Below are 26,592 nucleotides of genomic sequence, written 5' to 3'. Positions count from 1 at the left end.
AGAGCACAACCACCAGCAGGATCTAAAGTTACAAATATACATGTTTAAAAACATAAATTAATAAAATATTGTATCTTTGCTTCTGCATACAGTTCTGCATACTGGTGAGAGCTGCTGCCTTTGAATCCAAAGGTTGCAGGTTCAAATCTCACTTCCAGCTCTAGAACCCTTGATCAAGGTACTCTAAATTACTCGAGCTAAATTAGTAAATGTAAATGGATGTTTAGAAACAGTCCACTAAGGCAGAATCCTAAGAGTTAAAAATTACAATTATTTACTCATTTAAACGACGGAGAAGTAACTCAATTGGTGGCACAATTGAATTAGGTTAAAAAGTAGTACCTAATTAAAAAGGCATTAGGGATTGGTACATGTGCCCCCTCACCCAGCAAAAGCAAAGCAGCAGCTCTAACCACTACACCACCTGCTCCCCAGAATAGCTACAAAACGTTGATGTAAAGTAATTTTCAACAATTCATCCACAGCAATTATGAAACAGACTCTTGACTGAAGATTAATGTCTCGACTTGTCCATAATAATGACGTAGAATAAAATACAATTTTATTAATGAAATATATATTACTCACAAAAGAATATATCCTGTCCAGAGTTCGATCACTGACGTACATCACTTTGAACTTTTGTTATTACTTGAAAAACAAATGAGAGTTGAAAACTGCGATGTAGGCGCCGCCACAAAAGACAGGAAGCGGAAGTAGTAGCGTTTTTTAAAAAAAAAAAAAAAAAAAAATCTCACTAATAAATTGCACAGCGCCACCTAGGGTATGTCTTGGGTAAAATGCAAAAGTGAAGCTGGCGATGCTTGTGAATGTTCTTCCTTCCTTCCTTCCTTCCTTCCTTCCTTCCACGCGTGAAAATCCGGTGTAATTTAATTCCCGGAGAGAAGCTCATCCCATCAACGGAACAATTATATGAAAACTAAGCCACTTGTTTTTCAACAGGAAACACAATTTAGTACTGAGTCACTCTAGGGCAATGGCCAAGGAGTCTGCCCCGGAACAGGCTGTAGTTAAGAGACACCTACGTGCGGATGCTGGTTATTGATTATAGTTCTGCATTCAGTACCATCATCTGCACCAAACTCAAAGCCAAGCTGAAGGATCTGGGTTTTAACAGTCACCCATGAAACTGGATCTTGGACTTACTGCTTGCTGTATATCTCTAATACATCTTTATTATATTTCTGTTATTCCACATTTTTAGACCACTATATATCTACCTTACTTTATGAGTTTTATTATTTATTATAATCTATTTTGATCATTATATGTTCTTCATACTTCTGCAGTTTGTTTCTAATTTCTACTTTATTTGTATTGCCTTAGGGTGGCACAGTGGGTTTGGCCTGCTCTCTAGTGGGTCTGGGGTTCGAGTCCTGCTTGGGGTGCCCTGCAACGGACTGGCATCCGGATATGGGCGTGTCCCCTCCCCATGCCCTGCGTTGCCGGGTTAGGCTCCGGGTTCGCTGCAACCCTGCTTCGGACAGCGTGCGTGTGTTGTATCGCCTTATTTATATTATCTCTTCTAGCAGTCTGTATTACGGACAGTCGGAAAAGCATTTCGTTGCACGTCGTGCTAAGTATGGTTGCGTATGTGACAAATAAAACTTGAACTTCCTGACGGGCAGGACCGCAGGTGGTCAGAATTGGCAGCCACACATCCTCCACACTCACACTCAGCACTGGTGCCCCACAGGGATGTGTACTCAGCCCCCTCTTGTACTCCTTGTTCACCTATGACTGCTCCGCTAAGCACAGCTCCAACATCATTTTCAAGTCTGCTGATGACACAACCATCCTAGGACTCGTCGCCAACGGTGACGAGACGTCCTGCAGAAAGGAGGTCGGAGCCCTTTCAACATGGTGTGATGACGGCCGTCGCTTTCCGAACGTCAACAAGACCAAGGAGATGATTGCGGATTTCAGAAAGTCACAGAGAGGAGGTCACGCGCCTATCCACATCAATGGGGTGGAGGTGAAGAGGGTCAAGAGCTACAAGTTCCTGGACGTACACATCTCCGAGGATCTCTCCTGGATCCTCCACACAGAAACAGTAGCGAGAGGAGCCCGTCAGCGTCTCTACTTCCTGCAGAGGCTTAAGAGGTTTGGCATTTCCTGTGGCATCACATCAAACTTCTACCGTTGCACCATAGAGAGCATTCTGAGCGGCTGCATCACCGTATGGTGCGGCAGCTGCTCTTCTTCCGACCGCAAAGCTCTTCGGAGAGCGGCGAGAACAGCTGAGCTCATCACTGGAAATAAACTTCCGGCCCTACAGGACATTTACCAAACACGCTGTTTGAGAAAGGCCCGGAACATCATTAAGGACTGCGCTCACCCTACTCGCCACCTGTTTGCGACTCTTCCGTCGTATCCAATCAAGGACAACCAGACTGAAGAACATTTTTTTCTTATGAGCCATCAGATTACTTAACAGCCAGTAGTCCTTCACCTAGCACCGCGACACTTTATTACTGACACTGTGTTACCGCCTCTTCCGGACCCCTAGACACTTACTATTCAGTATTCACTGTTTATTTACTATTTTTTGTACTTGTATTTATTTTGTTCTGCCTTTCTCATTAACACATCCCATACGTGTTTACTGGAATAAGTGTTTGTTCGTGTCTAATACGTGCTTATACTGTCAATGTCTGAATTTGAGCCTCGTCGCAGGCATTTCAATGCCCAGCGTATCCAGCGTAACTGCAAATGGCAAATAAATGACTCTGATACAGCCTCAGCCACGATCAGCCTTTGGGGTGCAAACTGTACCTCCCAGCCTCTGGGGGCGCTGTCGTGCGTCCCAAGCCTGATCTTCCCTACTACGGCTGCTAGTAAGTAAGAGAGAATTTCCTGGAGTTCAGAGCGACTCGCCGCTATACCATAGTCCTTTGCGCGCTAAAAATATTCAGCAATCATCAATGTCGCTGGAAAATTATGTCACGGTGTCTGTTATCGTTTGGGGTGTTAAACAGTAATTTCAAGCGTATTTGTGCATCTTTATAGTCATCGGATGGAATATGTAATAGGACTGCGGTCCTGTGTCACTCTGACTCGACAGATCGTAGATAACGCCACATGAGTTTTTCAGCTGCTGTTTGGAGGTAAGAAAACGTCCTGGCAGTCAGGCTGCTCTCTTGGGACATTTTGTCTTTTATACTCCTTATTTTGCTCGTGAAGGTTAAACAGTATGTTGAATGTTTATATGGATTTATCGCTATGTCGGAGGACTGTGTGGAGAAATGTGACGTTTTTTAATATGAGGAAGGAACGCCGGTGAGTAAACTCCAGCTAGCTCTCTGTGTTAGCTGTTAGCTAGGCCTAGTAGTAAATATCTGAACGGTGTAGGTTTAAATACTATCAAATAGCAATATCTGATCTATTTCACAACATATTCATAATCGAGTCATCTTGATGTATTTCTAACAACCGCATAATTCTGTCTTCCCAGTTCAGTTCACAAACCCAGTCAATTTGCCAAATGCAATCTAAATTTTTAGTTACTCTCTGTGTATGCCACATACAGTATGGCTGGTGTAAAGTTTTCTTTTCATTTTTAATTTTTTTTAAACTTATCATGAATGTGAGGTCTTCTGATGTGTCTTATAAATCATGTAAATCTGTCTAATAATTCTTTAGTGGAAAGACATGTTTTAAGTATGATCCAGATGAACTATTAGTTTCCATGATATGGTCTGTATGTACATGTACACACACACACACTTGAGTATTTCACATTTGTACTGGTGACACAGGAACTGTGGATTCTTATTTTTATTTTCACCTTTTTTTTTGCTCAGATTATTATTTGCATTATTAAAAATACCTTTCATATGTCTTTGTGCATGGTATTGTTTCCAGCGTTTTTAATAGACACTTATTTAAATGAGCTTGTTTTGGTTGCTCACTCAAAAGGTAGTTTGTTTATTTTGCTGTAGATAATGGCACCTACAAAGATGAAGCTGCGGGTGCGGAAGAAGGATGGCCCGAGCAAGGCTTCTCAGTCTGTGTCGGCGGAAGCCTCTCCTGACTCCAAGTGTCCCATCTGCCTCGATCGATTTAACAACATGGCCTACCTCGATCGCTGCCTGCACAAGTTCTGCTTCCGGTGTATCCACGAGTGGTCTAAAAACAAAGCTGAATGCCCTCTATGCAAGCAACCCTTCAACTCTATCTTCCACTCTATAAAGGCTGAGAACGACTTCAAGGAGTTTGTCCTGAGGCCTACTGAAAATGGTTCCTTTGCCAGCCCCGATGGACGCAGGTTCCGGTACCGCACCACGCAAACGAGGGAACGCAGGCAGACCCAGCGCAGGACATCTCCACCTCAGGACAATGGAGTTTTGTTTGAAGGTCTGGCGGCATCTTCTGCTCTGCAGCCGGACTCAGGGTTTCATCGCATGATGACAATGATGGCTGCTCGTCGGAGGGCGCAAAACGAGGGCAGGACGGTGCGGCATCTGCGTGAGCAGGAAATGGTTTCATTCAGGCGTGCGCTGTACCGCTCGGGTGTGAGGGTCCGGAGTGTGCGGGACGGTGGCCGCTACAGGGATATCTCTGCAGCCTTCTTTCAGAGGAATCCGGCATGCCTCCACAGGCTGCTCCCCTGGCTCAGACGGGAGCTGACAGTGCTCTACGGTGCACATGGCTCTCTCGTTAACATAGTTCAGCACATCATCATGTCCCGCATCACCAGGTATGACATGGAGGACCAGGCGATCCACGATGAGCTGCGGCCCTTCTTGTTGACGCGCACTGATCACTTCTTACATGAGTTCATAAGCTTTGCGAGGTCCCCGTTCAACATGGAGGCGTATGACCAACATGCCATTTATGACTGTCCTGCACCATCGTACGAAGAAGGCAGCACCTCTGACTCCTCTGTTATTGCCATTTCAGAAGACGAGGCTGGTTCAGTGGAGCTCAGCCAGCAGGCAGTTGCTGTGCCAACCAGCGTCCTGAGCCAGGCGCCATGGGATGATGAAACGCCAGGACCATCATACTCCACTACAGAGCAAGTTCATTCGCTCTTGCCACCTGTCAGTGAGTCAGAGTCTGGAAGCAGTAGAGAGGAAGTAGAAGTGGAGGAGCCTCGATCCTCAGCACAGCAGGGAGCTCACGTGAAGAGTGATCCAGCAGTAAATGATAGTGGAGATGTCTCATCTGATGAGGAAGACTGTGTTATTGTAGGCTACGTCAAGCCTATGGCAGAACGGACACCTGAGCTTGTACAGCTCTCCTCCGATTCAGAAGAGTCTGATCACAATGAGGGCACAGAGGCAGCTCAAAAGCCCCAGCATATTCACTTTCCGAGCCTCAGTCCTCCATCCTCCATATGCTCTTCAGCATCCAGACACAAGTCACCTCAGTCTACTGGGAGATCAGAGCAACAGGAACGGAACTGGGCTTCACCTGAAAACAAAAGGAGACACTCTCCTTCTCATAGAGGCAAAGATGAAGCCTCTGGGGTGAGGGAGAGCAGCAACAGCAAACATCAGTCAAGTTCTCAATTAGGGAGACAATGCCGATCCAGAGAAAGGTCAAGATCCAGAAGCAAGGACAGGTCCAATCAAAGCCACAGCAGGCGCTCGAGAAGCACAGACTGGAGCTGGTCAGCAAGAAGTCCAACTATATCTTTGAACAGCGATAGCACACTCTCCAGGGACAGGAGATGTTCAAGGTCAAGGAGCAGGGATTGCTTGCCCTCTAAAGATGGGTCATGGAGAAAGAAACGGGACAGAGACTACAGTCAGTACAAACGGAGCCGGGAGAAGTCCTTGTACTCCTACAGCTGGGACTCGTACAGCCATTACAGCCGTGAGAAGGAGAGGACTGATGCGCTGTACGTGCAGAGCAGGTCTTACTCCTCCAGCTTTCACGTGAGCCCAGATTACGGCTCTCGTTCACACAGACGCAGCAGACCCAGGGAGTCCCACCGGAGGGAGAGACGTCGCTCCAGGAGTCACTCCCGGACCCGGTCCAGGAACCAGTCCAGGAATCGGTCAAGCGGATCCAGGAGTCACTCCAGGATTCATTCAAGGAGCCGTTCCAGGAGTCACTCCAGCAGCAGCTCCCGCTCTGCCCATCGGAGGGCACGGCATGAGAAGCCTGGCGGGAAGAGGAAGTACAAGACACGGCATTTGGAGGACACGGGCAGAGATCACATCTCAAAGCAGCATGTGTCCTCTTCCAGCCTCAAGGAGAAAAGGGGCAGCAGTGAGAGGCACCACAACAGGTCTCGGAAGAACAAGAGCCGGAGCCCTAGTGTAGAGATCATATACGAGGGTAGGGCCACGGGTGAGAGCCGGAAGCGTCACAGGAAAAAGAAGAAACACAAAAAGAAATGCCGAAAGAACAGGAGCAGCGACAGGGCTGTGCAGAAGTCACCAGTGGTCATCACTATAGACAGCGACACCGATCACAGCCCAGCTGTTGTGCACGAGGTTATCCCCAGTGTCATCCCTGTCAGCAACGAAAATGGGGTTCCCCCCACTGCCAACCACCCCTCTGACACAAGCCTCCTTGAGTCAATCTTGCAGGATTTGGAACAGCACTTAATGCCCATTGATCCCAGCAGTGTGGATGTGTCGAACCCTGAAACTGTTTCTGCTGAAGTCACCTTTGGTGATATTCGTGATGCGCTCCAGAGTGAGAGAAAGCAGTCGTCCCTTCCTGCAGGGGCTGGGACAAGTACCACCATTGCCATGGTAACCAGCGAGCACAGCTCTTCAGAGCAGACGGTTTCCATGACCAGCCCTGACAACAGCATGGCGAGTTAACTGTCACTGAAACTCTGTACACTGCAAAAATGTACTTATTTTTCTGGACTTGCAGATTACTGGTAAATAAAACTTTGTTCTTGTCAGGGTTCTTTTTCTGTGTGGAACATCTGTGGATACTGTACATTTTGAATAACAGCTTCTAAGATTTGTGAAATTTCTTTTCTAAGACTTGGGACTTAGAATTCTCACCGATTTTGTGCTGTTTAATTTATGTGGCAAAGTGCATTTTATCCTGTTTCTTTTAAAATTTTAAGAGAAGTACTGATCTTACTAACCATTCCAAACACTTTCTGAATAAGTTCATATGGTGTTGTGCTCAGGGAAAGTCATCATTTTTTGCCTTTTTTTCTTAACTCCCAGCCGAAACTTCTAGTTGTTGGGAGGAAATCCCATGCCAGTTACATAAACCGTCTCAGATATTGTTAGTGCAAATATGAGCATGCAATGCTCATGTGGAGAGCATGTGAACATACTATGTTATGAAGGACAGTATTCAAAATAGTGGGGAGAAGCTGAGACGCTTGAATCATGCCACACCCTTTCCCCTGAAATTTCAATAAATGATTTCAAGAGGAATTTGCATGGTGTTATTTACCAGACGCTGATGTTGATAAAGTACAGCACTTGTGTTTTGGGCAAGAGCCAAGCTGAGAAAGGTAGGAGGATGATGTCACAGTCTGCACACAGCAGCAGTCTTACTTTTCTCATTTGGGTGTATAGTTAAACTTGTCAATTACTGACTGGTCAACGCAAGAAGTTTTTGTTCTAAGGAAGAGTCAGTGATTTTGGTTCAGTTTCATCAGTCGTATCATAATACCAAGCCATGATAACCTTACAGATATTTAGTCATGAGAGCAACCCTAAGTTTGATCCTGTAATATAAAACACTACGCTTCTATCTTATTACTCATTAAGCCGACGTCCTTACCTGAAGCAGCTTGTATTTATGCAGCTGAGACTATTTTTACTCACTACTGTATCAATCAGTTCAGGGGTAAGTGCTACATTGGTCATGGAGGAAGTGGGAGTGGAACCCGTAGCCTCCAGTTTACAAGTTCATACCCATAAGTGCCGGAGCGAGCCGCTGATTTCTCCGTAAGTGCCCGAATGAGCCGTAAGTTTCGGCGCCGTCCACTTTCACTTTCGTTTCTCCCTGCCTCGTCACGCGCCGACACACGTACGGCAAGATGTACGAGCTGGAGGTAGAAAACCTGAAGCGCTTCAGCGGATACATAGCGCAAATAATCCGGCCGTCCAACATGAGGGGATTCATGTCGCTTTATTTGGACCCAGGTTGGTTAGTCCCATTATTATTTTCACTCCTCTGTGTCTAATTTCGTCGACATGATCTCATCTCAGCTAATCGAATGTGTTTATAAGTTAGCTGTCGTCACCTGCTTACTCTGATTTACCATTTTATACAGTAGGGTACTTGTTACTGTATCGGTTCAGCGTAAGTAAGGGTAGCAGGCGGTGGGATTCGAACGCATGTCCTTCGAGTGGAAGGTGACAGCGCCACTAGCGCACATACAAGTCCTCTCAATACAGCAAAGTTCATAATATTACTTACGCTGATAGGATACTTATGGAATGTAAAGGTTTGAATTAGATTTTAACTGCACAACTGTCACTTATTTAAAGTGCTTTCAATAGACAAGTATTCATTGCTTTGATATTTACCTAAAGCTGTATAGCTTGTAAAGTAAAATTTAAAAAAAAAATGAATAATGGCCTCTTTCCTCCTCATGAAGCAGTGAATTCCAGGCATTTTCAGTACTGAGTTTGAAACCTTCTGCTCTGCAGGAGAGATGGAGAGGATCCTGTCAGAAGAGAGATCATCAGTGACCTGTGCTGCAAAGATGCTTCTGGAGAAGATGTGGACACTTCAAGAGCAAGGCTGGTTCCGGTCATTCCTGGATCACCTCCTAGCAGGAGGTATTCACACTGTATAACCTGCTACATTCACCTCACACTTTTCTCTAAAGCAACTTACACTGTTATCTACCTATAATTACTTACCCAATTACACAGCTGAGTAATGTTACTGGACTAGTTTAGGATAAATACCTTGCTTAAGGGTGCCACAGCTGGAGGTGAGATTCAAACCTGCATCCTTTGGGTCTAAAGGCAACAGCTCTAACCATTACACCACCCATTGTCTTTAGAAGACTGTAGTAAATTCAAACTGGAAGGTGTGCCCCCAAGGGTTGAAACAAGTGTTAATGCTCTCCCTCGTGTAATAGGTTCCTGTACAATGGCTTATGAAAATATATACTCATACAAAAGGCTTAATATTCGGTACAATTACATTTATTTCCCTTCTGACAGTAATTTTACATATACAACATGCATTTTATTTTTTCTTCACTACTTACTACACAGCATGCAGACACTGCTTCCTCCTTAATAAATAAATAAATAAATAAACTGCTCAGCACACTTCCTACTACCTGTCACATTAACAGTTTTGACCAGTCTCTACACTGATTATAGTAAACCAACTCATAACTAAAATAAGCACTGAAATAGTAGATTATAAACACACTTTTAGATATAAGATGTGTAACCATGTAAGTATTAACTCAGCTGTCCACGTCAAGTAAACAGCTTTTACAACATGAATACCATCACACTGTTGTGAAAGTGTTTCTTTTCTGGTTTACCACAAGAAGTCCAAGATGACTACTGCAATCCAAGAATGATTCCCTTTCCTGAACAACTTATTGTACCACTGTTAGTCATTTGCATAACAAGTACTGCTGCTAATATTTTGTGGTCCCCCTTAGACTTGACAAAGTGTTGCTGCATTGAATTCATATGTAAGTTTTTACATATGTTGAATGTAATTCCCACACAAACATGCATTTCTGATATTCTCAAAATATTGCTTCAATGAGGCACGAACACTTTTCTTAGAAATCTATATTTTCAGGAAAAACAACATTTTTAATACCTCTGAAACATTCATCTATCTAGTTCACCTGAAACACATCTTTTTACTGTAGGAGGAAAGCCACTCAGGAACAACGTGCAAACTCCAGACAGGCTGAGTCTGATTCAAACACCCATCCAAACCCACAGCCCAGGAGCTGTGAGGCACTGGTGCTACACACTGAACCACCATCACCCTTATTTTCAGAATACTGAAATAAGTGTAATATACTTGAATATACTAATGTCCTAGCCAATGTTTACATGCGAGCCTCATATTACTAATAAACAACTATGCCAGGTGGGGGGCATAATGGCACAGTGGTGCAGTAGGCTTGGCTGGGTCTTGCTCTCTGGTGGCTCTGGGGTTCAAACCCTGCTTTGGGGTGCTTTTCAATGGACTGGCATCCTGTCCTGGGTGTGCCCCCTCCAACCTTGCACCCTGTGTTGCCAGGTTAGGCTCCGATTCGCTGCGACCCCCGCTTGGGACAAGCAGTTTCCATCCAGTGTGTATGTGAACTATGGCAGGCCAACCAGCGTCTGGTAATTATAATGCCATGATGTTCACATGACAGCAACCGAAGTCAATGAGGGTATTTTACTGAAAGTATGCAGAGTGTGATGGATGTGCCTTCTGACAACCATTGTGTTTAAATGGCTCTATCAAAGTAATAAAACTGAATGTTGTTTACCTCTCTGATGGTGTGTGTCTGGCAGCAAGGATGAGTCAATACGTGTATTCAGAAATTTTGTCAAACAGAGGGTTTATTGGTGAGATGAAGTCATCGCTCCATAGTCAGCTGTTGGGAGTTTGGCTTCCATGTTTCACAGTCCCCTCTTGTTTGTGCTGAGATCTGCATAGCTGGATAATTATCATGTCCGTTTTGTGTTTTTTGTGAATTTTATTGGAACTTTTATCAGATCCCGGGTAACTAGTATCTGAAATGTTGTTGTTATTATTATTATTGCTGCTGCTGTCGTTTGTTATACCTTTCTCCGTGGTGACTTACAGTGCTAGATTTATGCAGTGATCACTTTAGTGACATAACTAGATTTTCTGAAGCTCAGTCACCGTGATCTTGAGTCTATTACATTGCAACAGAAGTTGACTTAACAGTTCTGTTAAATGTTGAAATAACTAAACCGAACTGAGTGGAATGGCTTTGGATTGGCTGACTTAAACTGCACATTTGTATTTGTTTGTGTTTGGATTATTTATATAATACCCTACCCTGCGATGGACTGGTGTCTAGTTTTGGGTGTACCCTTCTTAGGCTGGCTGGCGCCCAATGGTTCCAGAACAGACTCCAGTTCACCCCAGCCCAGCTCAGGGCAATTATTGAAATTGGACGAATGGATGCAATACCCAGAATTCCACTTGGAATTCAGTTTTGTGCATTATTTTGGCCAACCAAAATCTGTTAGAACAAAATATAGGCATGAACACATTGATAAAGGGTTTTTTTTTTTTGTTACACAAATGTCAGTTGTATAAAACATTGCGTTAATCCTTCCATGTATTTTTCAGAGTATACTGGACTTCACAAGGCCATCGAAGAGTGGAATTTTGAAAAAATTGAGCAAATGACTCCTCACAAGAAACTATTGGAGCGAATTGAAGCCTCCTTCACGAATCAGATAAAGCCCGTTGAAATTTTGACTTACATGACCGAATGCTTTACTCCTCGCGAATGCGAAGAAATTAGAGCGGTGAGTATATCTCTCAAACACTGCATGATATTAGCCAATTATTTGCAGTGTAAGACCACCAAAAACCACAGTAAATGCTAGAAAAACTTATTTTGATGAAATTAATATAACTGAACAGACAAAATACTTTTTCTAAATGATTTTTTGAAATGAAACCAACTAGTGAACTGAAAGTGCTGAGTAAATTGCCCTACTAATAGCACGATAATCTTTGTTTGTTGCTCTGTTGAAGGCACTTTGCGAATCCTTGCACTCATTACCTTGAAAGTCTGTAAACTCATTAAATGCTGATTTTAATATGAAAAAAAATTTATATGGATATAATATGTAACATTTAATATGAATCCTATACTGTGAGAAATACAAACCTGTAATAGTTATATAAAAAAAACAGTTGTACAAACTGAACCTTTCATTTCCACTAGACTGATGAACAAAAAGGACACATTGCTGCATCTGAGAAGCTCACTGAGTGTTTGAAAAGATCAGACAAATCCAACTGGTTCAAGCTCCTGATTCTGGCTTTGCAGAGATGTAATTATGACACTGCACTTCAGTTACTGGATCCGGAAACAGGTGGAGTCCCTCTCTGAATTAATCTCTGTCAACACTACCTCCCTAACAAGCCTTCAGCAAGTCTCTGATGTTGGTTGTGCCACATTATCCTTCAGAGAACCAGCAAAAAAACATGTTTGGATATATTTCTGGGATTTTCTGGGTGTTGCTCACACTGTCCACAATGTGGTGTAAATTTCCATGCATAGAATGTCCTCCATAAGGTGCATTAGGATTCATCACTGTAGCAGGTGCAGTCTGGGAGATGCAGTTTAAGAAAATGTGTCCTCTAGTGTGGACAAAAATGAACGGGTGTGGTGTCTCAGCAGGACATCCCATTATCAGTTCACAATCAACCCACTTTCACCTAAAGATCTTTGATATTTAGCAAAGACAATCACTTTTTCACAGCTGCATTATTTTCCTTTGCCATTTTGTTGATAAAATTTTCTATTATATGAAACACCTCTTAGCTGTATAATGATATTGATCTTTTTTGTTTGTTTGTTTTTTTTTATAGATGGGAATAAAGCAGTGCAGGAGATCGATATGAGCGAAGAAGTCAGAACTCTCAGTTTCCAGTATAAAGAAGAATCTGATGTGAATAGTCTTGTCAAGTCCGCTAATCATATAATTCACGCTAAGAATGAAGCAGAAGGTATTGAAATGCATTTCATGGGTAATAACAGTTAATGAAATACGGCTGTTGCAGGCAGGACTGCTCTCACTGCAGGAATAAATGTAGACAGTTCCAGTTTGATTTGTGCATGCACTCATACCTAATTTCTTTACTCTTTTCAGCAGTCCTGGATGCTGAGTTGGGCCCCTCCAAAACCAAGGGACAGAAGATACTGCGAAACTACCAGAGGGAGCTGGCCGAGCCTGCATTTGATGGAAAAAATACAATAGTCTGTGCTCCCACAGGTCTGGGATCGTCACGAATTCGGAAGAACACGCAATGCTTTGTTGCCACCAGTTTGTTTATATGAATTCATATTTAAATAAACACACAGTTTTTCCACGATTGACTGAAGTATATTTTAGGTTGATGTCATTACGCTTCTTTTATGAGGTATGTATGTGGGATTAATTTAATTTGTCCTGCTGAACGATGTAGAGATGTTTGACTATACTGAAGGCTTTAAGCTTTTACATTTGCGTGTTAAATTATTGTATTTTTCGTCTTCTCGTAGGCTGTGGTAAGACCCTTGTCGCTCTTGCTATCTGTGAAGACCATCTGAAGACCAGACGTGAAAAGAATGCTAAAATTGTCTTCCTGGCTACCAAAGTGGAGGTGTTTGCCCAACAGCTCAAAGAGTTTTCTGACTACTTTAGTAGCACCGATGATGATGTCAGGTGTGTTGTTTGCATCATCTTCGCAATGGTCTTAAACGGTCCTCTCAACCTCACTCAAGTGAGATTAAGTAATGTACCATGCAAATCTAGGTGTTTGTTTCTTTGTAGAGTGTCATGAAAGTTGTGCAAAGACATGCTCTTTGAATACAGGTTTTGATCAATGTTTGACTGCCTTTGATAGGATTAGAGGTATTTGCGGTGACATGGATGAGAAAACCCCCATGAAAGTGATTGCAGAGAACAATGACATCATTGTGCTGACACCCCAGATTTTACTGAATGCCCTGAATAAGGGAGAACTTCCATCTCTCTCCATTTTCACTTTATTAATATTCGATGAGTGCCACAACACCACGGGAAAGCATCCATACAATATGTTGATGGCCAGTTACCTGGACTCCAAATTAAATGAGAGAGGAGAACCTCTTCCACAGGTGTGTTACACTTCTAATATTTCAATTATTTTGGTTTTGCTCTGAGTATGGATTATTAACTATTTGTTTCTTGTCTTGTGATAGCCTCTCTTCCTATGCTTTCAGGATGGGCTCTGGGCCACTGTGACTCTACAGTTGGCAAACGGTTGCTGATAATGTATGGATAGATGGATATATTGTCACTCTGTACAGTGGTGTGAGAAACGGTTTACTCCTTTTAAAATGTTGCACTTTTTGTCTTTAAATTTGATCAGACTGCTGATCTAAATCCAAATGAGATGTTGTGGCAAGACTTGCAAAGAGTTGTTCATGCTCATAAACCTCCAAATGTTGCCGAACTGAAGCAGTTTTGCATGCAGGAGCGGGCCAAAAATCCCTCAACAGCTATGTGGTCAATAATTACAGGGTACATTTAGTTGCAATCATTGCAACTAAAGGTTGTACAATCAGTTAATGACTTTTGTTTGGAAATTAGTTTTTCCCACACATGTGATTGCATGTTTTATTACCTTGAAGGAAAGAAAATCAGTTAAAAACAATACTAGTGTAATTTTCCCTTTCACAGGCTTCATCCATACATCATCCATCTACTAGAAGTGACGAAAAGATAAGATGAAGATTAATGTAAAAAATTTACAAACTCAGAGAAATTTGGAAAGGGGGAAATATGTTTTCACAGCACTGCTTTTACATAGCCAGGGGAATTCAATATGCAGGACTGAGCAGTTCTAATAAGGCACCATAAACAGAAGAAGGCGTGGCTCTGGTCAATGCCAAAATGGGTTTTCTTCACAGGAAATTAGATGGCATCTGGCCTGATTTCCACACACCACTGGCCTCTTGTTCTTGCTGGGTTTAAACCGTGGGAGTGTTTGTGACAGACTAGGCTGTCCCAGTTTAATAACTTGCCATATTCAAATGCTGTGGTCTAAAAGGATGGGAATTATGGTATATAAGGGGACGCGGAGTAAAACTGAGTAGTCTGATGAACATCTGTTCAATGGTTGTGGAAGCCTTGAAGTGGGAGGCTAGTTCTTGTTTATCCTTTTACATATTTTTCAATGTTTTACACCATGTCTCCTTCTGTTTGGACCTGCACATACTGTAAGTAGCGCTGAATTTTTCAGAAGGGCTTTATGTTCCTTTTGCTTTCACTGCAGTTCTGTGTCTATGTTTTTTCCAGTGCAAGAAATCTGGAGTCACCAAACTCGCTTTTTTGGCCACATCTCCTTCCCAAAAGAATGGGGAGTGACGCTGTTTATTTAGAAACCCATCTTTTTCCGATTTTAAATGCAATATGGCGCATAGCACTGTTGCAGCTGAACTTCAGGACTGCCAGCTGGAGTTTGTGTTTCCGTTTGCTTACATACGGACGGTCAGACATTCCTAGCAGATGTCCTTGTTCATTATAGCCTTGAGAAAGGTCCTTTGTCTGTGTGCGCCTGTGACTGTGAGTGGAAGCACGTATGCAAGTGGCCTATGGTAGACTTCTCCTGTGTCCAGGGTTCAAACTGTCCTGTGTCCTTTGTGTGCTGGAATAACTGTGAAGTGAAATGAAGAATCACTGTGACTGATGGAAAGTTAAAAACTTACAATATACAAAACATATTAGTGGAAAATGTGCAGTTTTAAGATTCCAAATAAATTACAAACTGTACTATGTTACATTTACTTATTTACCTGGTGTTTTTTCTCTAAAGTGGCTTACATTCATTTATCCATTTTTACAGGGGGGCGGTTTTTTTGTAGCATGAGTTCAGAATAAGTTCCTTGTTCAAGGGTACTTCAGGAGAAGATGGGATTCAAACCTGGGTCCTTTGAGTCTAAAGGTAGCAGTTTTAACTGCTACACTACATGCTGCGAGGGCGAGGGCGAGGGTGAGGTGGGTTCAGCCGGTGCCTGCTGTGTGGCAGGTCTGGGATTCACACCTTGCTTAGGGTGCCTTGCAGTGGACTAGTGTCCTGTCCTGGGTGTGTCTGCTCCCCTTCCAGCCTTGCACCTTGTGTTGACGGGTTAGGCTCCAGCTCGCCACAACCCCGCTCGGGACAAAGCGGTTGTTGACAATGGATGGATGGATGGATGGACTCCCTGCTGCCCCTAACCTTAACCCCTGTTTTTGTCTTAGGACCAAATGACCCTGGACTGGACAAGTGGTTTTTATTAATGTGTGTAATTTTTATGTTGTACAGTCAGTTAAATATTCATATTTATTCTATACTGTATGTTCTTAGATTGTAGGTCTGACAGCTTCTGTGGGTATTGGCACCTTCAAGAATCAGCAGGAGGCTGAAAATAATATCTGTCAGCTCTGCGCTAACCTTGATGTCACAGTCATCTCAACAGTCGAGCAAAACAAAGAGGAGCTTATGTCTTTTGTGCATATTCCTGAAAAAGGTAAAAAAAAAAAAAAAAAAAAAAGCAATGTAACAAGTGGTTGCTGATAATGAATTAATTCATTCATTCACGAACAAACTTCCATAACTGATTAGTGAAAGTATCTGGATTTTGTGCTCTGCAAACTTGCATGGCGTTTATTCTGTTATTGTCTGTTACTCTCTAGACTTCTATGCTGTGGAAAAGCGCCCAAATGACCCTTTTGTTTCTATCATAAAGGACATCATGTCCACTATAGAAAGTCATGCCAGGAGGACATATGACATAGGTATGGTCAATTTGCTATGACCCCACACTGTCTATAAAGAGCTGCTCTGGACACAAGAGAAGCCCACTAACATAGGTTATGTTCTAACCCCAGAATCGCTGTCCAACATCCCACACAACGAGCAGGGCACGCAGAAATATGAGCAATGGATTGTGGATGTGCAAAAGAAGTGTTGCGTCCTACAGATGGATGACAAGGAGGAAGAGAGCAGGGTGTGCAGAGCTCTCTTCAACTACACTGAACATCTGAGGGTAAGCGTGAAGCACAGGGGGCTGGGTGACATGAAGGAGTGTAGGTTCAAGCCCAAAGAGGTACCTTTCTGTTGTGCCTTTGTCAAAGGTCCTTATCTTCATTAACTCTTTGCTAATTGTTTCTATCACAGGCAGACATTCAGTAAGTGTCCTTATCTATTAAATCTGATAATCGTTTGTGGCTTTTCTTACCTTTTTATCTCTACTGTTTTCCAGAAATACAACGATGCACTCATTATTAATGAGGATGCTAGAACTAAGGATGCTTTAAATTACTTGGATTCCTTCTTCCAACAAGTCAGACAGGCTGGATTTGATGAAACTGAGCAGAAGTTAACCGCCTACTTTGATGGTATGTTTATGATAGAAGTACATGAATTTCCTGATTAATTCCTGGTTTTTGTTAATTAATGTACACTGTTTGTATTCTGATGCACTGGCTTCCCCATTATGAATAGCCCAGTTGTAAATTTTTGAGGACATAAACATTTTCCGGTGTCTTTTTTTTTTTTTTTTTAAATTGTTATTTTCTTCACTTATCTGTCATTTATGGTGCAAAACCCACATGCATTTCTGCACATGACAGTTGGGCATTAGTAAAACATACTGAGACAGAATAGACGTATGGGGAAACCTTCATTCAACTGCCTTCCACAGTGTTTACAGCTTGTGTCTGGTGTTTGTGAGTGCTGGTGATCAATAACAAGACGATGAACGTTGACTACCTTTATGGGATGAATATGGTGGAGAAAATATCAGGAGCCAGTGTGTTTTAGCTTTCCAGAACTCGATGTTGCCTTTAATTTTTCCGGCTAAAAGAAAATGAAAACAATGTTCTTTTATGTGAATAGTTACGGAGACTAGTCATTCTATCATACAGAGCAGTAAATTACCGTGATTAAAATCCAGCCCTGTATATATCAGTGCTCCAGACCTAAACACCTGGTACCGCGCTCTGCCAGGAGTCCAGTCTCTCACCTCGTGTCTTTATTTCAGCCCAGCACAAGCATCTGAATGATCTGTCCCAGAGAATGGATGGAGAAAATCCCAAGCTAAAGAGGCTCATTTACATTTTGAATGAGTTGTACCGACTTAATGACAAGACTCGCACCTTGCTCTTTGTCAAGACCAGAGCCCTTGCAGAGGTGAGTCTGCATGCTTCATGTCTACTCCAAATCCCGTTTTCTCTCATGTATTTTGACTTATCATTAGATGACATTTTACAATATGCTAGTAATTTGTTTCTTCCATGAAACTTTTCTGCAGGCTTTGAAAAACTGGATTGAAGAAACAGAATCCTTAAAATACTTGAAACCTTCTATTTTAATAGGCAGGAAAACTGACACAAAGGGCTTTGGTATGGAAATTTTGTAATGTACTTACACTACCAAATAGGATCAGCAGACAAATCTCTTGGTTTTATCATCAAAAAATTTATAACTGTATGATTTATGACTGTATGACTAAATTGCTCTGCTAAAATTACCCAGATGTATAAATGGGTAAATAACTGTAACCTTAACATTCTAAGTTGCTTTGGAGAAAAGCATCAGCTAAATGAATTAAATGTAAATGTTAATGATTTGTGTGACATGCAAAGAATTTAAAAGGTTTATTGGTTTACCGTTCTAAGTATAGGCTTTCTTTATATAATGACACCCCCTCCTCCCCCTTAGCAGAATTCAAAATTAAATGCAGATTGCACTAGGTATCATAAAATTTACATAATTCACACTTACAAGAAACTAATTACAAAACTTTACAGACACTTGTCTGCACCTTATGCAGCGCTCAAGTTCAAAATAAGTTCCAAATGACTTTAACAAGTCACGGTATTGTCATGTGATATTTGTGGAAGACTGACCAGATCTTCTTTTCCTGGGCAGGAATGACACCGACATCCAAGAAGGGAGTATTGGAATCATTCAAGAGCTCAGATCACAGCAACATTCTCATTGCCACCTCTGTGGCAGATGAAGGCATTGACATTCCTCAGTGCAATCTCGTCCTCATGTATGAGTACATAGGAAATGTGGTCAAAATGGTACAGGTCAGAGGTGGGTCACTGTACATACCGAATTAGTATGAACACTCATATTTGTAATAGATTAAACCAGTGCTGAAAATGTGAAAGATGTATTATCGCCGTTACAGGTCGGGGACGGGCTGAAGGCAGCAAGTGTATCTTTGTTTCCAGCAAAACCGAGTGGGTTGAAAAGGAGAAGCTCAACATGCACCAGGAAAAAATAGTAGATGAAGCAGTTGCTAATTTGCAGCAGTCCAAGGATCTAATGCTGACAAAGGTATCAGTGCCTATATTTAACTAGCCTTATGAAATAGTGCACTGAAGTACATTAAATCGACATCTAGTTCGGATTTCTTTATTGGAGTCCCGTGAATTCTTAAAAGTGCTTTTTAAATTCATAAAGAGCATATGCAACTCCTGACACTCATGCAAGTAACCTTGATAAGTTTATTTGGTGGAATTTTCTGGAAAAAAAACTGGAAGCAAATCTCACACACACACACACACACACACACACACACTTCATCTGAAACCGCTTGTCCCATGCGGGGTTGTGGGGAGCCGGAGTCCAACCCGGCAACACAGGGCGTAAGGCTGGAGGGGGAGGGGACACACCCAGGACGGGACGTCACTCCGTCGCAAGGCACCCCAAGTGGGACTCGAACCCCAGACCCACCGGAGATCAGAACCTGGTCAAACCCACTGCACCCCCCTGCGGAAGCAAATCGTGTTTTCGAAAATCAAAAAACTATTATATTCAACATTTAATAGCAATTGTAGATGATGGATTGCAAATGAAACTTTTTTGTGTTTTACTCAAACCTATTACGTTTCTGGTGATTGTAGTGCTCCTAACAACTTTTTTGTTACAATAATCATTTTGGATAAATGTAAATATTCTCTCAAATGTTTTGCATTGTTAATTTGGCTAAAATGTCATAGCATTTAATAGCAATTAAAGAGCGATACCCAACACACTCTGTACAAGGCATCCTATGCAGAAATAAAATGGCTTTTTCATGTTACTTGTGCTTTTTTTTTAGATTGCAGTGTTTCAGAAGGAGGACAAGGCCAAGCGTGATTATATCAAGTCAATTCCTGTAAGACCACGAGATGAAGACCGCTATAGACTTGTTTGCAGCAAGTGCAAACAATTTGCCTGTTTCTCTGATGACTTGAGACTCTTGGAGGTAAAGTCTTTCTGGCATTTCTTTCTTACTTGCATCAGGTGGCGTAGTGGTTAGAGCTTCTGCCTTCTACTGGAAGGACCAAGTTTGAATCCCACTTCCTGCTATAGTACCCCTGAACAAGGCACTTAGCCTGGATTTATACAGTAAAAAAATGGGTAAATCACTATAAGCTGCTTTGGAGAAATCATCAGCTAAATGAATAAACACTACAGTGTAAATTTATTCATTTACTCAAAGACAGTTGTCCACAGAGGCTTATTGGGTAAGAATGCGTAAGCTCAACTGAAGAGTTCATAAAAATTATTCACCTCCATCTTATTACATTTATTCATTTAGCAGACGCTTTTATCCAAAGCGACGTACATCTCAGCAAAAGTACAATTTATTATTTAAAAAAAAAAACATCGATTTAGCTGATGCTTTTCTCCAAACTGCCGTACATTGTTATTAGGATACTTACAGTAATTCACCCATTCATAGACCTGGGTGATTTTTTACTGTATCAGTTCTTCATAAGTACCTTGATCAAGGGTGCAGGCCAGCCAGCCATGATACCAGCACCCCACACTGACTAAAGTTGATCACCACCAGCCATGATGGATAAGACGTGTCTATGTAAACTAGAACATCAAGTTAACACTCAGATACAGTGTTATTATTCGTTGTAAATTGACTTAAACATCTTTTTTTAAATTAGAATGTCCAGGAGGGGTGGGTACCTACTGGTGCTTGGACCCCCAGAGGTCTTTTCTCCCTTTACTTTTGGTTGGGAGTTTTTTGTTCTTTTCCAGTAGGGATACTTATAGTTTTAATAATTGCATGGATAACGTATTACTCTAGTATATAGTCAACTGTCTTATTTGTTTCTTGTCTTTTGCCTTTGTTCAGCGGTCTGTGTCACTTTGTGACAAGAGTGCTTTATAAGAAAAGTAATTGAATTGAATTTGAACCAGGGTCCTTAAGCGGAAGGCAGCACCTCTAATCGCTGTGAAAGTATCAGAGCAATACTTTCTGTATTGATTTGTAATTTTATGTATTTATTAGATTATCCCTGTATTGAATGCTGTCCAAATATAGATAATCTATTGGACAAATACTGAAACCTATATTATGTGCAATTTGTGTAAGCAATAAACTGTTGTCTTCCCAGGAGTCACATCACATTGTTCTGGACAGAAGGTTTTTTGAACGATGCCAAACGAAGCCCCACGGTAAACCCATAAGCTTCTTGGGAATCACAAAGAAGATGAAAGTGTTCTGTGGGTTGTGCAGACATGACTGGGGACTAACTGCCACCTACATGAATATCGACGATCTGCCGCTGATCAAGGTCAAAAGTTTCGTCTTGGAGAACTGCGCTACCAAACAGCAATACAAATGCACAAAATGGACGGAGGTTCCGTTTTCCATAAAAACATTTGATATCGCAGAGATAGAGAGCCTCTAACTTCATGAGCAAAAATTTCACTTATAGGTTAATCTGACAGTCTCTGTTGTTTTTGTCATGTTTGTATTTTAATGTCAATTCTCAAACAGGAATAGGATTGAATTTTACTGACAGCCATTGGGCTCGCAAAGTAGTATACACATTTCCCAGAAATGCCATTAAACTGTAATAGATTTAGTGGTTGATTTTGAAAATCTAGTTGTAGTGCAGAGAACTTCCTCACATAAAATTCATCTATAAATATTGTAAACGTTTGCCCTTGTGCTCCATTTACCCTATATGAATGCTCTTTTTCTCAGTGTGCTATGCTCCAGTTCTGTTCTTTTATCATGTTAAAAAAAGAAAAATTCAATCTTTGAAAATGGTATAGAGCGTCTTAAGACTGTAAGAGCGCAGGTATGTATATTTCTACTGTTGCACAGCATTTTTACATTACTATTTTTAAAGTTCATTTACTGTATGTATGCAGGTATGTTTACATATCTGTTTTACTCTCTTTGACCTCCTGTACATCTTCCAACTTAAATAATAAAGTTATAAGTGAGCAGTGTGTCAACAGTCATTTTGAAGTGAAGAAGGGAAAATGATATGTGTTGGAGATGGATAGATAGATAATCATCTTTCATCGGTATACTGGATTAAAAAACGCAAAGTGCCTGCACAATTATATTGCACACATTGGTATACAGAACAACACAGCACAAAAGATCTTGCACATTTACATTTACGTTTACATTTATTCACTTAGCAGACGCTTTTGTCCAAAGCGACTCACAATGGATACTATATAGTGTTATGTAGTTTAATCTTTTATGAAATGCTGGAAAACTAATTTTCCTTTTCTTTAAAGACTTTTCAGCACCCGAAAGGTTACCTGATTCTCCAGTACAGGCAATAACGGGCAATTTCAGCAGTATTTACAGAATTTACCATGTTGTATTTACCATGGATTTTCTGCAGCACCGCCTCTTGTTTTCCTTATGTATTCCTTTCCCTCTTTATCTTTCTGCTGTGCCTTTGTAGTAATGCTCTGCAGCAAAGGAGTGGCTGCTAATACTGTGAAAACTCAAACATGAATATCAAACAGTTCCACTGTTTACAATGTGTTGCATCCGGTTTGGAGACTAGCCTCTGCCATATCCTGCATGCGGAGCGTTAGTGGTGAATATGAAGAATATATGCTAATAGTATGCAGATATGTTAATTTAAACTCTTCTGCAGCCCTGTGGCAGTCTCTCTTCCTTGTCTGCATACTGTGTGTAGCCAGATAATCAGTGCGACTAACCGCTGATGTCACGATGCACAAAGAAGTATTGACTTGCAGTACAAATATAATTTACAAGTAAAATCGATTCTTTCATAGTTTCTGAAAGGTCACAAGAGTAGGGCAGTTGAGTGAAATGACATTCCAACTGAGATATTTGAGTCTATATTGAAAAAGTGACACCAGGTTTTGCATACAGATTTAGCCTAGTCTTAGACTATGTTAAATTGTTAACTTGGATTCTGTGTTGAAAATATGATTATAGGAATTTCAAAAATATATTTTTAGGAAAGCACCCTTAAGACCATTTAAGGATAAACCCTGTGTGGGTTTTCTCCCACAATCCAGAGACATGCAGTTCAGGTGGACTGATGACACAGAATTTCTTCTAGTGTGTGAATGGGTGGCTACCCTGCAATGGACTGGTATCCTGTCTAGGGTGTGCCGTGATTCCAGGATAGGCTCTGGACCCCTGTGTCATGTTGGGGAGACTGATTCGATGGATTCAATCGCAATTGCTGTGGTTCGGTCGGGGAAAGACGAAGGCGTGGTTGGGGCTGAGCGAGGGTGAGACGATCTGCAAACGTTTTTCAGAGAGTAACACAAATCTGTGGTCGATGAAGCAAAGCCGTAGGTCGAAGAGCCGAGGTTCATCTGAGACAAGGGCACGGGAACAAGGAGGGAAGAGGGGAGGAGGAGAGAGGAGCAAACAAGGGAGGTAGGTTGAGTGGCGAGTTGCGTCTTCCTAACAGTGAGGTTCCACAATCAGGTGTTTCCAGGCTGCTCCGTCTTGTTTAATCTCCTGCAAGTGCAGTTGTTGGGCATGTGGTCTGGGGCGTGACACCCTATGACCCCTACTAGACCAAGAGGTTACAGAAACAACATGGACTATAATTTGTTATCTGTACCCTATGGTCTCCATGTTCAGTTTCTATTTCACTCTAGAATGCCAAATCACTCACCTGTGTTTTCTTAACTCTATATAATTCACAAACCTAAGAATCCTTATCATTTTAAATGTCTATTACATTTTTTTTTTGTTTTGTTTTCAGCAGTGGCATAAAAACATGTTGTATTGGAGGACCAAAAAACAGTACTAAAGTTAAGCACAAATACTGAGGGGGACACTGCAGCATTGCTTGAACACCGGGGAGACAGTAATTTTTCCCCATATATACAGTACATATCTTCTACATACTTTTATAGCTCACATGTAGTCTACTCACCAGATATCAGTACTAACTCTGTTTTATACTTTATTAATTATGGGCAATATTAGTAAGATGTACATAAAAATGTTAAGCAAAATTTGCACAGAGTGAGGAATTACACCAAAAAATTAATAAATTAATGAAAGCATGAATAAATAATTTAATGGTTTAAAGAACAGACACACTGACTGAAAGCACTTGTCCCAAGCGGGGGTCGCGGCGAACTGGAGCCTAACCCAGTAACACAGGGCGCAGGGCTGGAGGGGGCACACCCAGGATGGGACACCATTCCATCACAAGGCACACCAAGCAGGACTTGAACCCCAGACCCGCCAGAGAGCAGGACCCAGGCCAAGCCCACTGCACCGCTGTGCCACTGCGCCCTCCTTTAAAGAATACATAAATGAAAAAAAATCATGGAGGAAAGTTCTGTGCAGCTACAGCAACATGCATACAACGGAGTGAAGAAAGGGAATACAAAAAGAATGAATTAATTAGTAAAAGAAAGAAATAGTGTGTGCAGTGCAGAATTGGGACAAATCCCACAACAAGCAAAGGTCTGCATGCTGAAAAGATCATTTCAAAGTGCTTGTGCTCTCTCTGCACATTCATGTGAGCTCCGCCAGGGTCGAACACCCTGGGTTCTATTTCCAGCAGAGGCTGCCTTTGCACAAGAAAAAGTGGAAGCTGCATGTTGAGACTTGTTCAGCCCCGTCCTGGAGCATGTGACCGCACATCTCAATCGCATTAACCCACAGAGTGAGGGCGACCTTAAAGTCTGAGTTTGCGTACTGTTTCTGTCTTAACATTGCATATGGACAGCACCCAAAGTGGTAAACTCTGGTGCCAGTCTGTTTCTTCTGCTGCCTCATGACTCAGAACAGCGAAATGCAGAGCCTCTCTATATTTACGAAGGGTCTCAGAACTCCCCTCTTCCGGGCTCACTTTTACCCTGATCTCTTAAGTGCATCATCAACGAGTAAATGTTTATGCTGAGTAATTTTGTGATTATAAACTACTGAATAATGGATAAATCTCTATGCAGGTACTCCTGTGATGTACTTCAGTTCATGCGGTGGAATGTGAGAAATTAATTGTACTCTAGAATCATGCGTCTGCATCTAAGTTTCTCTTTCTGCTGTAATGCACTCGCTGGATAGTCCTATGAGATGTACGTCGTTTTGGAGAGAAACGTCTGCTAAATCCAGTTCAATTCAATTGACATTTACAATTATTTAGCAGATGCTTTTCTCCAAAGTGACTTCCAGTGAACTCTATGTAGTGTTATAAGTCCACACACCTTATTCACCATGGTGACTTACACTGCTAGATACGCTACTTACACTGGGTCACTCATTCGCACATTGACAGTGCAACACACTCTCTCTGTCACTCAGTTTCAATTCAATTTATTTTTACAGAGCACTCTTCTCACGTTGTGACACACAGCACTTGAGCATAAGTATAAGGCAAACAAACAAATCGGACAAAAAATAAAGACAGTTGATTACAAACTAGCGTAATGCATTATCAATGCTTTTATAAAACTGTAAGTATGCCTTTAAATTAATAAATGTGTATATAAATGGCCTGTTTTGTCTTTTCTACACTTTAAATAGCTAGTACTTGAGAAGACACATGACTATTATGTTTTAAAGAGGAAACATCTGCACTGGTTGCATTAGGAACTCCCACACTCACAATATGTGTGTCAAGAGGAATGTGCAATATGTGTATGTATTTGTTTTTAACATCGATGCACTGTCTTCAAAGGCAGCGATGGATAATGGCCCCAACAGCACCTATACCCCAGAAACTCTGTTTTTAACCTCCAAAATAACATTTCAAGGCTGACATTAACTCCACATTACTCACGGTTATTGCTTATATCAAAGGCAATTTACAATGGCTTACCCATTTATACAGTAGGGTTTTTTAAACTGCATCAATTTACAGTGACATTAACATTTATTCATTTAGCTGATGCTGTTCACCAAAGCTACATACAATGTTAAATTACCTGCAATTATTTACCTATTTATACAGCTGGATAATTTTACTGGAACAATTTTGGGGTAGGTCCCTTGCTCAAGGGTCATACAGCTGGAGGTACAATTCACAGCTCTATCACTACAGTACCTGCAGTCTGTATTGGATATTTGTGTGTATATATATATATATATGTATAATGCAGTGGGGTGCGGTGGCGCAGTGGGTTGGACCGGGTCCTGCTCTCCGGTGGGTCTGGGGTTTAAGTCTCGCTTGGGATGCCCTGCGACAGACTAGCGTCCTGTCCTGGGTGTGTCCTCTCCCCCTCCAGTCTTACATCCTGTGTTGCCGGTTTAGGCTCTGGTTCGCCGCGACCCTGCTGTCATGTGGGGCCGAGGAAACCGAGACGGCAGGACCCAAGTGTAGAATCGTTCTTCTGAATTCAGGGGATAAGACAAGTTCTCGGAGTCGGGACGAGAACGGAGAACAAATATTGAGTGTGCACTGGACGTCACGAAGGAGGGCGGTTGTCTCTGACGAGATTCCGCAAAGGTATGGGAGCTGAGGAGGGTCTTTTAAAGGGTGAGTAGTTAGTCAGGTGCTGGTCAGGTGCTGTCGGCTGAGTTGTGGGCATGGACGTGACAGCTTAGGACAAGCGGTTTCAGATTCTGTGTGTGTGTGTGTGCGCACATTTTATATATGTAATGCATTTCATACGTAATTATTTTGCATAAAAATTTAGCTAATTTAGCTAATTTTG

At 41.8% G+C, this 26,592-nt stretch overlaps 2 protein-coding genes across 5 annotated transcripts; both read left to right on the top strand.

Annotated features, from left to right (window-relative positions):
* Positions 1-2,835: 2,835 nt before the first annotated feature.
* toporsb (topoisomerase I binding, arginine/serine-rich b) lies at positions 2,836-6,897 on the top strand. Of its 3 annotated transcripts, none has more exons than XM_018738373.2 (2): positions 2,836-2,858; positions 3,963-6,897. In XM_018738373.2, the coding sequence occupies exon 2, from the start codon at positions 3,966-3,968 to the stop codon at positions 6,801-6,803; it is 2,838 nt and encodes a 945-aa protein (XP_018593889.2). In that variant the 5' UTR covers positions 2,836-2,858; positions 3,963-3,965; the 3' UTR covers positions 6,804-6,897. The 3 variants fall into 3 exon arrangements, with proteins under 3 accessions (XP_018593889.2, XP_018593887.2, XP_018593888.2); XM_018738371.2 differs by lacking the exon at positions 2,836-2,858 and adding an exon at positions 2,902-3,128; XM_018738372.2 differs by lacking the exon at positions 2,836-2,858 and adding an exon at positions 2,902-3,128 and having other exon boundaries at positions 3,944-6,897.
* Positions 6,898-7,963: 1,066 nt separating this feature from the next.
* Positions 7,964-21,871, top strand: rigi (RNA sensor RIG-I). Of its 2 annotated transcripts, none has more exons than XM_018738537.2 (18): positions 7,964-8,099; positions 8,610-8,741; positions 11,266-11,447; positions 11,873-12,023; positions 12,523-12,660; positions 12,807-12,926; positions 13,196-13,358; positions 13,540-13,792; positions 16,024-16,186; positions 16,353-16,454; positions 16,548-16,705; positions 16,922-17,057; positions 17,702-17,850; positions 17,972-18,062; positions 18,592-18,762; positions 18,860-19,008; positions 19,775-19,921; positions 21,072-21,871. In XM_018738537.2, exons 1-18 carry the CDS (start codon positions 7,994-7,996, stop codon positions 21,366-21,368), a joined length of 2,808 nt encoding a protein of 935 aa, XP_018594053.2. In that variant the 5' UTR covers positions 7,964-7,993; the 3' UTR covers positions 21,369-21,871. The 2 variants fall into 2 exon arrangements, with proteins under 2 accessions (XP_018594053.2, XP_018594052.2); XM_018738536.2 differs by having other exon boundaries at positions 12,804-12,926.
* The last annotated feature ends 4,721 nt before the right edge of the window (positions 21,872-26,592 follow it).

This window comes from Scleropages formosus, chromosome 3 (genome assembly GCF_900964775.1).
Source record: "Scleropages formosus chromosome 3, fSclFor1.1, whole genome shotgun sequence".
In the NCBI taxonomy this organism is placed as follows: domain Eukaryota; kingdom Metazoa; phylum Chordata; class Actinopteri; order Osteoglossiformes; family Osteoglossidae; genus Scleropages; species Scleropages formosus.
The sequence above is the reverse complement of the archived record's forward strand: the minus strand, read 5'-3'. Positions and strand labels throughout refer to the sequence as shown.

Excerpts from the sequence above, each read along its gene's own strand:
- toporsb (XM_018738373.2), top strand. The coding sequence starts at position 3,966 with ATGGCACCTACAAAGATGAAGCTGCGGGTGCGGAAGAAGGATGGCCCG.
- rigi (XM_018738536.2), top strand. The coding sequence starts at position 7,994 with ATGTACGAGCTGGAGGTAGAAAACCTGAAGCGCTTCAGCGGATACATA. Across the intron at positions 18,763-18,859 it reads CAAAATGGTACAGGTCAGAG|GTCGGGGACGGGCTGAAGGC; the intron begins GTGGGTCACTGT and ends TCGCCGTTACAG. Across the intron at positions 19,922-21,071 it reads ATGACTTGAGACTCTTGGAG|GAGTCACATCACATTGTTCT; the intron begins GTAAAGTCTTTC and ends TTGTCTTCCCAG.